This window comes from Hypanus sabinus, chromosome 13, assembly GCF_030144855.1.
Source record: "Hypanus sabinus isolate sHypSab1 chromosome 13, sHypSab1.hap1, whole genome shotgun sequence".
Classification (NCBI taxonomy): Eukaryota; Metazoa; Chordata; class Chondrichthyes; order Myliobatiformes; family Dasyatidae; genus Hypanus; species Hypanus sabinus.
In genome coordinates this window covers 678,470-695,433 of record NC_082718.1, presented here as the reverse complement: position 1 = coordinate 695,433, position 16,964 = coordinate 678,470, and the positions used below count along the sequence as shown (strand labels likewise).

The following is a 16,964-nucleotide window of genomic DNA, read 5'->3' as shown; positions in this document are numbered from 1 at the left end:
ATCCATAGCCTCCTCTACTGTCAAGATGAAGCCACACGCAGGTTGGAGGAACAACACCTTATATACCGTCTGGGTAGCCTCCAACCTGATGGCATGAACATTGACTTCTCCAACTTCCGTTAATGCCCCTCCTCACCTTCTTACCCCATCCCTGATTTTTTTTATTTTCTCCCCCCTCCCCTTTTTTTCTCTGTGCCCATCACTCTGCCTGTTCTTCATCCCCCTCTGGTGCTCCCCTCCCTCCTTCTTTCTCCTTAGGCCTTCCGTCCCATGATGCTTTCCCTTCTCCAGCTCTGTATCCCTTTTGCCAATCACCTTTCCAGCTCTTAGCTTCACCCCACCCCCTCCGGTCGTCTCCTATCATCTTGTATTTCCCCCTCCCCCTCCTACTTTTAAATCTCTTACTATCTTTTCTTTCAGTTAGTCCTGACGAAGGGCCTCGGCCCGAAATATCAATGGTGCTTCTTCCTATAGATGCTGCCTGGCCTGCTACGTTACACCAACATTTTGTGTGTGTTACATTTATTTAACTACCAGTTACAACCAAGTTTATAAACAGAGAATATGCCTCTACTCTTCCACTGATGCATCTCTTCCACTCAACTATATGAGGATAAATCTGTTAGAAATCTTTGAAGAAACAACAAGCAGGATAGATAAAGGAGAATTGGTTGATGCTGTGTACTTGGATTTTCAGAAGGCCTTTGACAAAGTGTCAGACGAGGCTGTTTAATAAGCTAAGAGCCTGTGGTATTACAAGAAAGACACTAGCATGGATAAAACATTGGCTGATTGGCAGGAGGCAAAGAGTGGGAATGGTTGGCTGCTGGTGACTAGTGGTGTTCCACAGGGTCTGTGTTGGGACCAATTCTTTTCACATTATATGTAAATGACTTGGATGATGGAATTGATGGCTTTGTTGTAAAGTCTGCAGACGATATGAAGATAGGTGGAGGGGCAAGTAGTTTTGAGGAAGTAGAGAAGGACTTAAACAGATTAGAAGAATGGGCAAAGAAGTGGCAGATGGAATACAGTGTTGGGAAGTATATGGCCATATACTTTGGTAGAAGAAATGAAAGGGTTGACTATTTTCTAAATGGAGAGAAAGTAAAGTGCAAAAATACATGGCAGTCCTTGTGCAGCATTCCTTAAAGGTTAATTTGCAGGTTGAGTGTGTGGTGAGGAAGGCAAATGTGATGCTAGCACTCATTTCAAGAGATCTAGAATATAAAAGCAAGGACGTAATGTTGAGACTTTATAAAGCACTGGTGAGGCCTCACTTGGGAGTATTGTTAGCAGTTTTAGACAATAAGGCCATAAGACATAGGAGTAGAATTAGACCATTTGGCCCCTCAAGTCTGCTCTGCCATTTAATCATGGCTGATCTTTTTTCTCCCCACTTCAGCCCCACTCCCCAGCCTTCCCCTCTAACCTTTCATGCTGTATCCAATCAAGAATCCATCAAGCTCTGCCTTACATACACCAAATGATCTGGCCTCCATAGCTGCCCATGGTAATAAATTCCACAAATGCACCACCCTCTGACTAAAAAAATTTCTCCGTATCTCTGTTTTAAATGGATGCTCCTCTATCCTGAGGTTGTGCCCTCGTCCTAGACTGCCCACCATGGGAAATACCCTTTCCACATCTACTCTGTATTGTCCGTTCAACATCCAAAAGGTTTCAATGAGACCCCCCCCCACCATTCTTCTAAATTTCAGTGAGTACAGACCCAGAACTATCAAACATTCCTCGTCTGATAACCCTTTCATTCCCAGAATCATCCTTGTAAACCTTCTCTGAACCCTCTCCAATGCCAGTACATCTTTCCTTAGATGAGGAGCCCAGAACTGGTGAGGCCCCACCAGTGGCTTATAAAGCCTCAGCCTCACATCACTGCTCTTGTATTCCAGACCTCATGAAATGAATGCGATCATTGCACTTGCCTTCCTCACCACTGACTCCACCTGTTTTGGGTCACTCTTCTTAGAAAGGAGGTTTTTAAACTGGAGGTCAACGGAGGTTCATGAAAATGATTCTAGGATTGAACGACTTGTCTTACAGAAAGCATTTGATGGCTCTGGGACTGTATTCACTAGAATTCATAAGAATGAGGGGCAACCTAATTGAAGCCTATCGAATGGAGAAAAGCCTTGATAGAGTGGATGTGGAGAGGATGTTTCGTCTTGTGAAGAGTCTATGACCAGAGGACACAGCCTCAGAATAGAGGGGTGTTCTTTTAGAAATGAGACGAAGAGGAATTTCTTTTGCCAGAGAGTGGTGAATCTGTGGAATTCATTGCCACAGGCACCTGTGGCGGCCAAGACTTCATGTACATTTAAGGCAGAGGTTGATAGATTCCTAATTGATCAGGGCACAAAGGGATGCAGGTAGGGAAATCAAGAAATTGGGGTTGAGAGAAAATGGATTAGCCATTTTGAAATGGTGGGGCAGACTTGATGGGCTAAATGGCCTAATTCTGTTCCTGTGTTTTACGGTCTTATGATAAGTGAATGATACCAACACATTAACAAAATCTCAGATTCCACTTGATTCTGTATCTATTGCATCTGAAACTGGGAATGTTGCATGGGACTGACATTGTTCCTGGATATTTCTGTTTTATTTTCCCCAAAACCTCAAGGAAATACTTGGTTCTCAGACATCCTGCAGTGAGGTTGGGAGCTGGGGACTGTGGATAGCCAAAGCAAGTTCTGAGACCAAAAACCTGCTGGTTGGCACCAACAAACATTCACAAAGCTGATGGATTACAAGTTTCTCAGGCGAAATTTTATCTTGACTTGTCTTCATGTAAATGCAGTTCAAAACTCCAAAGTTAAAGATTCCTTTTAACTGATAGTAGTAAATGAATGCTCCTGCATCAGCCACCCATTGCTTGCTACAACACAGAAGGAGGCTATTTGGCCCAATGGTCAAATCCAATTATAACGCAACAATCTCATCCATCCCATTCCCTGCTCCTCATCTTCCCTGGTAGCCCTGAAACTTACTCTCTTTCATATCTGCCCATCAAAATCTCTGTTTCCTTTTATTACTTACCAAAAGGGGAATATAACAATTACCAATAACCAATTATTATATCTTTGGAATGACAGAACAAACTGAATCATCTGGAAACCCACATATCACGAGCGAATGTAAAAACTCCACAGAGACAGCACCCAAGGACAGGGTCTAACACAGTCTGCAAAGTGGCAGTGATAAACATTGCACCGATATGTCACACCATTGCCCTCTGCCACCAAAATTTGGCAGTTATCACTTCAGGAATTCAAGCCAGCACTGACTTCACCCATCAACTACAAGTTCAGCCTTTTCACCAGTACGTCTCTCAAGGAAATGAAAATCCGTGCCTGAATGCACCACCTGGGGTACTGGTGGAGGCAAATATAGAGAATTTCAATCATAAACAAGAGAAAATCTGCAGGTACTTACAAGAGGCTCTTAGATATGTGCAGGAAATGGAAGGATATGCAGAAAGGGAAGTGTAAACAAAGGATTAGTTCAGTTGGGCATAAATATGACACCAAACTGTGGGTTGAAGGACCTGTTTCTGTGCTGCACTGTTCTATGTTCTAACTCAAACTGGCCAAAACAATACATTTTCTATTACCTTCAAATTAGTATATGTTATCAGCAGCCTCCAATGATTAGTTTGCCAATTCAGAGCTGAACATCAGGCAAATGACGTCCATTAAAACTTGTATTTATGTAATTCCTCATTTTGAAACTTCTGAGGCCAGAGTGTTACAATGTGAAACAAAAACTCAATATCATGACTGTAGGGAAAAAGAATCACAGCTAAAGGTTCCTGTACCTGAACTTCTACTGGTTCTGTTGCTTTTTGTTCTGGTTCAGAGACTTCCTGAAGATTCTTTGCTTTATCAGTCTTCTCTGAAAAGTTAAATAGTAATTTATAATTAATCCTCTCCAAGTTCAGATATCTTGCGTACATTTGCCAACTTCAACTTGGATGTCTATAACAATTTTACACAGTCAGCAGCAGAAAAGACTCCACTTTTCAACATCAGACTGGAAATGCCAGCAAGATAACCAGGTCACATTCTGTAGTGTTGGACAAATGCCAATATTTCAGACAATTCCACTGACTATTAGTTACTGGCTGCTGCTTAGACAAGTAACTTTAAGGGGTGCAGGCCATTTCCACTCATCGTGGATAGGTCTGTAAAATACAATGTTACTAAGTAATCCAACAAGTATGTCAAGCAGTAGCCAGCAATGCCCATGAAAATGTTTCAACGTATTTTAGATCAAACAAAGTGGTACATGAATATAGAGCTCAAGAAAACTGAAAATAGAAAAGGCACTGAAAATTAAAGTACTAAACTCAATTCTGTTAAAGAAAATCTTTCCTCACAATATCAATCTCAATTCAATGCAATGATCAATTAAGTCTATTTGAATAATTATTTGGAAAAAAAAGGAAAGAATAATGAATAGCTTAACATCTCCTGAAGAAAGTATGTTAGCAACTAAATTAAAATTATTTGACTAGTTTCCGTGAAAAAGCAGATTTCTTTCGAGAGCATTTAATCTATTGAGGCTAAAGTCCTCTCCATTTCAATTGAATTCCTTTAACACAGAGGTCGAATGACTATTCCCATATCCTCATGCTCCCAATTTTCATATCATTCTAAGCTCACCTGCAAAACCTAGAAATAAACTTCATTATACACCATTCATGCTCCCCTCACTCACATCCCTTCCATTTCCTGAACGTCTCCGCTCACCCCTTCTTCCTGACGCCTTAACAATGGTAGAGTTCCTTTTGTCCATAATTATCACCCCATAAGTCTCCACATCCAACAGATTATTCTCTGCAACTTCTGCCATCTCCAAAAGGATACTACCACCAAACATATCTTTACCTCCCCCTCCACTTTCTGCAGGGATTGCTCCCTTTGGGATTCCCTTGTCCATTTATCTCTCTTCACTAATCTCCCTCCCGGAACTTGTATCTGCAAGTGGCCAAAGTGCTACACCTGACTATTCATCTCCTCCCTCATCTATATTCAGGGCCCCAAACAATCCTTCCAGATGAGGCAACACTTTACCTGCAAATCTGCTGGAATAATTTATTGTATCCTATTGTGCTCCTGCTGCAGCCTCCACTACATTGATGAGACTCATCATAAATTGGGGGACCACTTCATTGAGCACCTCTGCTCCATGTGCAAAAGTGGACCTTCTCGATGGCCAAACATTTTAATTCCCATTCTCCACTCTGGCCCCTTACCTCTTCTCATTTTCCTATCATCTCCCCCTGGGTCAGCTTTCTCATATGGTCAAAGTTCAAAGTTGAACTTTGAATGTTGACTGTTTACTATTTCCATAAATGCTGCCTGACCTGCTGAGTTCCTCCAACATTTTATGTGTATTGCTTTAATATAGACATTTGGTTGCTCTGTTGACAAGAATCAAGAGCTAACACTTGCAGAGGCAGACAGGTTTCTCAAGCATGTTTCACTTTACATTGTTTACACATTTTTAAAAACATGGTTGGATATATACAGTCCTTATATACCTCTATCCCCCACCAGGAAGGTCTCCAAGCTCTCCGTTTCTTCCTGGATTCCAGACCCAGCCAGTCACCCTCTACCACCACTCTTCTCCGCCTTGCGGAATTAGTCCTCATCCTTAACAATTTCTCCCTTGGCTCCTCCCACTAAAGGTGTAGCCATGGGCACCCGCATGGGTCCTAGCTACGCCTGCCTTCTTGTCGGCCATGTGGAGCAATCTATGTTCCAAGCCTACACCGGTATCTGTCCTCCTCTTACGTTATATTGACAACTGCATCGGTACTGCTTCCTAAACACATGCTGAGCTCGTTGACTTCATTAACTTCGCCTCCAACTTTCACCCCGCCCTCAAATTCACTTAGTCTATTTCCGACACCTCCCTCCCCTTTCTAGATCTTTCTGTTTCTATCTCTGGAGACAGCCTGTCCACCGATGTCTACTACAAACCTACAAACTCTCACAGCTACCTAGACTATTCCTCCTCCCAACCTGTCTCCTGCAAAAATGCTATCCCTTTCTCTCAATTCTTCTGCCTCCACCACATCTGCTCTCAGGATGAGGCCTTTCATTCTAGGACAAAGGAGATGTCTTCCCTTTTTAAAGAAAGGGGCTTCCCTTCATCCACTATCAACTCTGCTCTCCATCGCGTCTCCCATTTCACACACCTCTGCCCTCACCCCATCCCCCCCCACCAGCCCACCAGGGATAGAGTCTCCCTGGTCCTCACCTATTACCCTACCAGCCTACAGATCTAACATATAATCCTCCGTAACTTCCGCCACCTCCTACGGGATACCACCACCAGACACATCTTTCCCTCCCCCCCACTCTCCACTTTCCGCAGGGATCGCTCCCTACGCGACTCCCTTGTCCATTCATCCCCCCCATCCCTCCCCTCCGACCTCCCTCCAGGCACTTATCCCTGCAAACAGAAGAAGTGCTACACCTGCTCCCCCACTTCTTCCCTCACCACCATCCTAGGCCCCAGACAGTCCTTTCAGGTGAGGCACCACTTCACCTGCGAGTCAACTGCGGTGATATACTGTATCCGGTGCTCCCAATGTGGCCATTTATACATCGGGGTGACCCACCGCAGACTGGGAGACCATTTCGCTGAACACCAGCGCTCAGTCCTCCAGCAGTGGCGGGATCTCCCTGTGGCCACACACTTCAATTCCACAGACCACTCCCACTCCAATATGTCTGTCCATGGCCTCCTCTACCGTCAAGATGAGGCTGCGCGCAGGTCAATGGAGCAATACCTTATCTCCCGCCTAGGTAGCCTCCTTCCTGCCGGCATGAACATCCAACTCACTGACCTCCGTTGATACCCCTGCCCCTACCTTACCCCATCCCTATCTATAATTTTAGTCTGGTTCTCTTCCTCTCTCTTTTTCCCCCCTCACTATAATCTCCCCCCAGCCCTAACTTTCTTTCTCTTTTATTTTCCATAATTCTCCACCTTCCCCCGAGCCCATTTCCCTTCAGCCTATCACTTCCCAGCTCTCTACTTCATCCTTCCCCCCCACTTCTTATCCCCCCTCGACCATCCCATGTTACTTCACTCCTGATGAAGGGTTTCGGCCCGAAACATCGTCACTACCTCCTCCCATAGATGCTGTCTGGCCTGCTGAGTTCTGCCAGCATTTTGTGTTTTTATTTGATATGTGAGGCTTTTTTACATTTTTCAGGTTGTTAGGGTTGTCAAACATAGTTGAATGGAATTACTTAGTACTGTCCCATCAAGTTACAACACTGATTTAAGCTCCAAAATATATTATTCCTTCAAATACTCTAGGGCAGATACAACTGTAGTAAGGTCCTCCAGTTTAACCCAGTAATAAGCCTTAGTCACAGTCAGAGAAGAGAAACCCCTTTCGTCTTGATGAGTACATGACTGGTTTCCATGACTGCATCCCATCACCTCCTTAAACTTATCAACAATTCAAGGCACTTATATTTTGCATGCCCAAAGGGAATGAATGGGTCAGTCACAAATTCATTTCAGATAAGGTCTTAGAAAATCATCTTTGGAGCAATCTGGAATCAGAGAATGGTTACAGCATGGAAAAAGGCTAGTCACCCTGCTGAGTCCAGGCTTACTGTATTTAAGAGCAATCAGCTAGCTGCCCCCTCCCCCCCCCCCCCCCCCCCGTATTCCTCGGGACCCAGGATGACCCAAACCACTCGCTGAGCTGTAGCTTTTCCTCAAGTCACTTCTAGCTCTTGATCAGTCATTTACTATTGATCTTCCCTACTCCATGACTCTTGCACATTTAAAATACCTTTATCAAATCTCCTCCAGTTCTCTTTCTTTCAAGAACTCCAGCTTCATTAGATTACAAGCATAATCAATGTCTCTCATCCTTGAGATCATTTTTGGTAACTCTCTTCTGTATCCAGTCTCAGGTCTTTACATTTCCTGAAGTGTTTTGCTTAGAAATGGATTCAATACCAAAGTTTTGACCATCTAGCATTTTATAATGAATAACATAAAAACTTAGAAAACATACAGCACAATATTAGGCCCTTCAGCCCACAAAGCTGTGCCAAGCGTATCTCTACCTTAGAACTACCTAGGCTTTACCCGTAGCCCTCTATTTTTCTAAGCTCCTTGTAGCCATCCAGGAGAATCTTAAAAGACCTTATTGTTTCCGCCTCCACCACTGCTGCCGGCAGCTCATTCCATGCACTCACCACTCTCTGCATAAAAAAACTTACCCCTGACATCTCCTCTGTACCTACTTCCAAGCTCCTTAAAACTTTGCCCTCTCGTGCTAGCCATTTCAGCCCTGGGGAAAAGCCTCTGACTATCCACACGATCAATACCTCTCGTTATCTTGTACACCTCTATCAAGTCACCTCTCATCCTCTGTTGCTCCATAGAAAAAAGGCCGAGTTCACTCAACCTATTCTCATAAGGCATGCTCCCCAATCCAAGCAACACCCTTGTAAATGTCCCTTGCACCCTTTCTAGGGTGCAGACTAAGGAGCTGGTAGTGGACCTGAGGAGGCTAAGGCACTGGTGACCCCTGTTTCCATCCAAGGGGTCAGTGTGGACTTGGTGGAGGATTACAAATACTTGGGGTTACGAATGGACAATAAACTGGACTGGTCAAAGAACACTGAGGCTGTCTACAAGAAGGTTCAGAGCCGTCTCTAATTCCTGAGGAGACTGAGGTCCTTTAACATCTGCTGGACGATGCTGAGGATGTTCTACAAGTCTGTGGTGGCCAGTGCTATCATGTTTGCTGTTGTGTGCTGGGGCAGCAGGCTGAGGGTGGCAGACACCAACAGAATCAACAAACCCATTCGTAAGGCCAGTGATGTTGTGGGGGTGGAACTGGACTCTCTGACGGTGGTGTCCGAAAAGAGGATGCTGTCCAAGTTGCATGCCATCTTGGACAATGACTCCAATCCACTCCATAAAGTACTGGTTAGGCACATGAGTACATTCAGCCAGAGACTCATTCCACCAAGATGCAACACTGAGCGTCATAGGAAGTCACTCCTGCCTGTGGCCATCAAACTTTCCAACTCCTCCCTCAGAGTGTCAGACACCCTGAGCCAATAGGCTGGTCCTGGACTTATTTCCACTTGGCATAATTTACTTATTATTATTTAATTATTTATGGTTTTATATTGCTATATTTCTACACTATTCTTGGTTGGCACGACTGTAACAAAACCCAATTTCCCTCGGCATCAATAAAGTATGTCTGTCTGTCTGTTTCATGATTTCATTCCTCTTGCATTTTAGGCCCATTTTTTGGCAGTCACTTTCCCTATTGCCTTAACACTTTCAATAAACTATATACCACCAGATATACCAAATATACCACCAGATCTCCTCTATTCTTGCAATCCTTTTAAAACTGTGACCTTTAATGTATATTGCCTCTTTATTCTTCCTATCTAAATACAACAATGCATTTCTTAGCATTAGATTTCATCTGCCACTTTTCTATCCATTTCAGCATATCCTTGAAATCTAATACTATCTTCTTCACAGTTTACTCCTAATCTTCACTGCATCTATTGATTTGGAAATTGTACTTTGTACATCAAAATCATTATGATATATTAATAAAAGCAGTAGTCCTAGCACTGACCCTTGGACTCTAGTCTGAAAAACACATACAATGCTCTAGAATCACCAATCAATATTTTGGTCATGCTGTGATAGCTCCTATTAATTGAATAGCCAATGGTGTAGCACTTACAGCTTTTGGAATAGTGTATCTTTATCCACCATTTTGCTACAAAGCACATTTAAATATCTAACACATCAGGGCCAAAACAGAAGCAGTGCTCTGTGAACCCTTGGCCACCACTGGGGGCAGTGCCAAACAAGTTCTCAGGCTGTCCAGGACATTGTCTAGCCAGCCCCTGGGCCAAAACCAGGAGGTAGTGCAAAGCAAGGACCTGGGCCGATATCAGGGCAACACCAAGCTTACCTTCAGCTTACATGGGGTCTTTGCTGAGCTAGCTTTCAGGCTGAAGCTCGGGTAATTTTGGGGAGCTCCTTTTAAACCAACACCAAGACAATACCAAGTATGCTTTAAGACCAACTCCAGGTTGTTACGGAGCTAGTCCCAAAGCTGATATTGGAGCAGTACTGTGTCAGACAACAAGCTGACACCAGTTAAATAGAATAATCAATTTACTTACATCTGACAGTTCTGGTGCAGGCTGGATTGTAGGGTAACATACTTGGTGGAAATGGACATAATTCACATTGAGTTGGGGTTTTACTTTAAGAGGCTGGTTGGACATGATGATGTCATCACATAAAGGACTTTTAGCTGTGTTCAGTTTTTGGTGTTCAATAAATAAGTTGCTGGTTTTTTTCTTAAACATAAAAAAAACCCACCAACACTGGTGACTCTGATGCTCAAGGATAAAACCTCACCAAAAGCCACCAATGGTAACAGGATCCAGACTTGCAGGACACGATGGGTGACTCTCTGCTTCAGTGAGCAATGTTATATATAGGACTTCATCTTAGCTAAAGTGGCTAGTCCTATGTTTGATGCAGATTTCCTGTGTGCTAAGGACTATTTTAATCTTAAGAACTGCTGGCTTGTGGATGTTAAGAATGTTGGGTTGTTACCTTGCTCCCTCAGTAAGTTCCACACAACAACTTGGGAAAGTGCATGCACCATCCCATTTGGGTTTACTTGACTGCTAGGCAACTCAACTATAATCACAAAACTTGGGATCAAGCACCACATTTCTACAACTGACCCACCAGTCTATGTCCATGTGCTTAAACTGTATCCAAAAAAGCTGGCTACGGCAAAGGCTGAGTCTGACAACATGAAAAGAACTGGCATTGTATGCCGACTGAATAGTTCCTGGGCATCACTCCTCCATATGGTCCCCAAGTCTGATGGTTGTTGCCACCCATGAGGCAATTAACGACACCTTAATGAGGCCAACACCCTGATTGTTATCGGATCCCACACATCCAGGACTTTTCAGCATGTTTAGCCAAAACGCCATGCCTTTTTTTTCCACAAATAAAACGTCTCTGCCATTTTATTTATGAAAAGTTATAAGATTACAGAGCTTTAGCTGCAGCACATTAACTGCAGTTCTTTCAATGGCCTAACTGTTAACTTCACAAAAACAAAACTAAAGATTGAGTGATTCTTTTGTTTAGTTTACAAAGCTTCCTGTCATCTTTCACTCGAACTCATTATTCTGTTTTCACTTGTCTTGTTGGCCTCTGGTATTACTTCAACATAAAGGACCACAGATCATTTTGTATCTGAGCATACCACAACCCTAGGGGCTTCCTATTGAATTTAACAATTTAATTAACAATCTTTTTATTCTGCAGAGATGGACCTGTACTTTGCAGTTTCAACTTATTTCTATTCTTTTTTTCTTCTTTATCTCTAACTGCTGGTTTTTGAAATAACATCTTGACAACTTCGGTCTGCATCGATCACAGACATGCCCAACCCTTCCTGTAATAATAAACATAACCAATTCCATTCTGATGAAGGGTTGCTGAATGAAAATGGTGATTTTGCTTTTATTCCCCGTGTTCTGTGTTTCTTGCATTTCCTGCTTTTGTTTCAAAATTCTGGCAACTGCAGATTGTGAACCAAAACTTATACTTTATTTTGTTTGTATTTTGTTTTTACAAATCAAGATTTATGCCAGAAGTTCTACAGACTGCAGAATGCTAAATAAGCTTGGATTTTTCCATTAGGCGAGATAGCACCCACTGTCATTACCTGTGACCCATTGTGAAACATCTCCCGATTGAGTTGCTTGGTCTTCAACCAAAGTTTCCAATAATTTGATGCCAGTGCCTTCAGCCTAAACAGAAAAAAATGTAAACACAAGCCATATTCAATGTTTTTGTAGTGATGACAATAAAGCAAAATTACATCAACTTATCTGATTTATGAAGTCCAAGATGCTCAGCCAGCTTCAGCTATGTTCTCTGTACATTTTCTCCTGTAACTAATGCCAACATCTTTAAAGAATGCGCAATCTGCTGTAGTCTGAAAATTGTATATCTGAAAGGCTATAAATAACTGCTGATCATGTGAGACTCCGTTCAAAACAGAGAGTTATCTGATAAAGAAGGATGAAGTAGAGTGGTTGGGGGAATCAAACTCAGATTGTAAATACATTAAGTAATTCAGGAGGCATCGAGAGATGAAACTTGCATCATTTATAATTTGTGAAGTTATATTAATTTATTTATTGTCACCAAACAATTGATACTAGAGCGTACAATCATCACAGTGATATTTGATTCGGCGCTTCGCGCTCCCTGGAGTACAAATCAAAGCAACTATAATAAAAACTTAAATTATAAATCATTAGAAAATAGAAAAGGGAAAGTAAGGTAGTGCAAGTCAGGTCCGGATATTTGGAAGGCCCAGATCCAGGTCAGGATCCATTCAGCAGTCTTATCACAGTTGGAAAGAAGCTGTTTCCAAATCTGGCTGTACGAATCTTCAATCTATTAAAAAGGGCAGCTGGATAAGTCTAAGTGAATGAGAAACAGATGCAGTGCTGAGAGAGTTAAAACAAGGGAAGGTGGATCAAACTTAATGTACAACATCAACAATGGCAGACATGAGTAATTAACTTGTTCTAGAGTTGTGAATTTAATGTGTTTTATTTATTATATGGAATTACAAGGCCAATGTGGTGTTTCGGAAGTCCTTGCCTTTGCTGAGAAAATTGATCTCTGAACATTTATTGATCTGAATGGACTGAGGAAAGAGCCTAGAGATGGTAGGAGTTTTTCTGAAGAGATTACAAGAAGATTTATGAAGGAAAGGTGGTGGTCGTTGCCAACATGGACTTTAGCTGCCCTTTGTAAGACCATTGGCAAAGACCCGCATGGGAGTCTGTTCCAGAAGGTCAATTCGTTTGACATACTGGATGAAGTAGCCAATTGGATTCAACAATTGGCTTAGTGGGAGAAGCCAGAGACTATAGTAGATGGTTGTACCTCTGACTATAGGCCTGTGACCAGTGGTGTGTTGCAGCAAGTAGTGCAAGGTCCATTGATTAATGATTTAGAAGATGATGTGATAAACTGAACAGCAAATCTGTGGATGACACCAAGACTGGGAGTGTAGTGGACAGTGAGGAAGGCTATCAGCTTGCAGTGCGATCTTCACCAGTTGGGAAAACAGACTGAAAAGTGGCAGGTGTAATTTAATCCAGACAACTGGGAAGTGTTGCACTTTGGGAGGACAAACCAAAATATGACTTGCACAGTAAATAATAGGGCTCTGAGGTGTGCAGTAGAAAAATGACCTGGGAATATAGATCCACAGTTCCTTGAAAATGGCACCATAGTAGACAGAGTTGTAAACAGAACTTTTAGCATATTGCCCTTTATAAATCATGGCAATGAATACAGGAGTTGAGATATTACGTTGAAGTTATACAAGAAGTTGGTGAGGCTGAATTTAGAGTATTGTGTACAACTCTGGCCACCCATCTATAGGGAAGATAACAGTAAGCTTGAAAGTTTGCAGAAAATTTTACAAGAATGTTGCAAGGACCTGGGGACCTGAGTTAAATGAAAAGATTGAATAGGTTAGGACTTTCAAGAGACTAAGTGAAGATCTTATAGAGCTATACAAAATTATGAGGGGTATAGATAGTGTTTTTCCCCCCTTAGGTTGGGTGAGGCTAGAACTAAAGGTCATAGGTTTAGGGTGAAAGGTGAAACCTCCAAGGGAAAACTTCTTCAGAGCATGGTACGAGTGTGGAACAAGCTGCAGGTGGAAGTAGTAGATGCAGGTTCAATAGAAAAAATTAAGAGAAGTTTGGATAGGTACATGGATGGGAGGGATATGGTCCAGGTGGAGGTAGATGGGACTAGAAAGAACACCAAGTTGGCAAGCATTAGGTGAGTTGATGGGTCTTTTTCTCTGGTGTTGTATTGTGGCTCCCAAACAGGATTATGAATAGCACTGCCGTGTTCATGGGTGATCTCTTATTTCATTTCTCTGCACCTGGTCCAAATTCGAAAGTGCACTTCTGTTGGTGTTCAGTCATGATTCTCTCTCAGAATTTCACAATATTACTCACAGTAAGTTCACAGGAGGGCTTAAAGGGCTCTTATGACCATGGAACTTCATCTTATAGAGAAAATGGGAGAAGTGAAAGAGGTGAACAAACTGGACAGTTAATCTTTCACCCTAAACTTAACCTCATTGAGGATCATTATTTTTTATGAAAATATATAAGTGTTCCAATGAACACTCAATGGTAAACAAAACTTGTAACATCACAGTGGCATAATATTCTGCCTGGCCTGCTGAGTTTCTTCAGCATTTAGTATGTGTTGCTTGGATTTCTAGCATCTGCAGATTCTCTCTTGTTTATGACATAATATTCTCCTACCTTTGATTTTTACAAGCCTCTCATGCAGAGGGCTAATAAAATTTATTACATCACAGGTACAAGTAACAGATTTATCCCTCAATTTGTTTACATGGTGCAACTATGAAGACCTAGGTTCCAATGCCCAGCATCCATGACACTGAACCAAATCAGGAGGAAGCTCATTGTCTCCAAGCTTGGATAACAATTTTGATCAAGAAGCCCTTCTCAAAGACTATGTAGAAATCCAGATCCTATCATCTGTAACCCAAGATGTCAATAAGGAACTCATGAACATGGTGCAACTGACTTCACCTGCATCTTCCCAAACAGCATAGACAAGAGATCAAGTCTAGATCTTACTGCTCCTTTGGCTCAAAACCATGGGGCGGTATCTTTTATTAGTGGAGCACTTAAAAAAGCTTAGGTGTGGCATTCATGTGAACCTTGTGTCACTGCACAGATACAAATATAAAATATCCCCCTCTAATGATGCAGTCAACTAACCGCCCATAATCCTGTGCTAAAAAGATGTGAAAGATTCAATCAGCTGCAGTACAGAGCCAAGCTGTATTATTTAAGCCTTGTTCTCTGACTGAAAGCCTATTATCTTCTACATTAAGGCTCAAGGTGTCTCAGCTTCTCCAGTGTCCTCAGAGACTATACACAAATCCGCTGCTAATAAGAACTCCATTTTTAGACCTTCCCTTTCCACTTAAGGAGCAATTAAAGAACAGATACTGATCTCTCATTCTGTGGGAATGAATTTTTAATTCCACCTGGATAATAAAGTCACTAGACAGATGATTTCCACAGAGATCTTCAGACTATGAGAGCAATGGAATTTTATATACCAGTTATTATAGGGAGAGGCTTTGAGAGAATAATCAATGAAACTGAACATCTTTGATGGATTAATCAGCCTTTTCTCATCTGTGACTTTAAGAAACTCTATGTAAATGCATTTATTCCGTTACATACAATCAATCCCCCAAGGATTTGTGTGGCACTGTGTTCTAATAACTCTACCATTCAATTTTGTCTGACTCAACCTAGCTAAGCCTAAAGAGAGGATTTAAACAGCAGTTTATACAAGGGCAAAAGAAATTTCAAGGATGAAAGAAGTCCAGTAAATCTGCCCACCCCTTTTGTACCCTACTCTCCCAAATGAAGTCTATTCTTCCAGTGTCCCCAATCTAGAACATAGAACATAGAATAGTACAGCACATTACAGGCCCTTCAGCCCACAATATTGAGCCGACCCTTAAACCCTGCCTCCCGTATAGCCCCCCAACTTAAATTCCTCCATATACCTGTCTAGTAGTCTCTTGTTTCACCAGTGTATTTGCCTCCACCACTGACTCAGGCAGTGCACTCCACACACCAACCACTCTCAGTGAAAATCCTTCCTCTAATGTCCCCCTTGAACTTCCCACCCCTTACATTAAAGCCATGTTCTCTTGTATTGAGCAGTCGTGCCCTGGGGAAGAGGCACTGGCTGTCCACTCTATCTATTCCTCTTAATATCTCGTACACCTCTATCATGTCTCTGCTCATCCTCCTCCTCTCCAAAGAGTAAAGCCCTAGCTCCCTTAATCTCTGATCATAATCCATACTCTCTAATCCATACTCTCTAAACCAGGCAGCATCCTGGTAAATCTCCTCTGTACCCTTTCCAATGCTTCCACATCCTACCTATACTGAGGCGACCAGAACTGGACACAGTACTCTAAGTGTGGCCTAACCAGTTTTATAGATGTACAATGTCCTGGGTATGTTACTCAAAATGGCCTCTTTGGTTTGTTACAAGTAGGAATGTTTCTTTGTCGGATAAGTGTTTCTCTAGCCGTTGTTTCACTTTAGAATGGCTGATATGGTAATTGTATTCATTTGTTAATCAATGGGGAATGTCATTGTGTCTTGTGATGCTGGGAACTTGGGGGAGGGGTTTTCGCGGGTTTTTTGGGGGAGGCCGAGGAAGACACTGAAGAAGGTGGACGTGTGCTGGACTGCTCGTAAGACCACCGGGGTGGTCCCAGGTGCGACGGCCGGATGGGTCGATTGGTTCGTTGATTGAGCTCCAACGAGTGCACTAAACAGACTGAACTTTGATAAGTGGCGCCTTTTGTTTTTTTTCCTTGTGTATATATATTGTATTGCTTACTACTCTTTTTAATTTTAGTAAACTCTTTAAAGTGTATTTCATAACGGTATTTGTTGTGGATTTGATACTGTTGGCGGGCTTGAGGCGTAAACTCGATTCTCACAGCACCTGCGTGTACGGGAGGTGGGTTGGAGAGTGGCTGGATCTCCTTTTTCCCCTAGACATATACCAGCCTGTTGGGTAAGGGTTACATTTGTGGGGGCTCGTCCGGGATTGGATTGTCAGAGGCTGTGGAATCGCGCAGGCAGCAGAGCGGAGATGGACAGAGACAAGTTTGTTTGTTGGTGTCAGTTTGAAGGTGTACCGGTACAGTACGCATGCGTAGTGAGCGGAGTGGATTTTCGAGTTTCGGGAGACACGATAGT

The 16,964-nt window shown here is 42.5% G+C and overlaps 1 protein-coding gene across 3 annotated transcripts in view; it reads right to left on the bottom strand.

Annotated features, from left to right (window-relative positions):
- Positions 1–16,964, bottom strand: part of LOC132403566 (golgin subfamily B member 1-like) — a 206,314-nt gene that overhangs the window by 53,430 nt on the left and 135,920 nt on the right. For all 3 annotated transcript variants that reach the window (XM_059986962.1, XM_059986960.1, XM_059986961.1), the window contains exons 12-13: positions 11,810–11,894; positions 3,839–3,915 (exon numbers count right to left, since the gene is read on the bottom strand). In XM_059986962.1, coding sequence (XP_059842945.1) covers positions 3,839–3,915; positions 11,810–11,894 — 162 coding nt within the window. The remainder of the gene's footprint in view (positions 1–3,838; positions 3,916–11,809; positions 11,895–16,964) is intronic.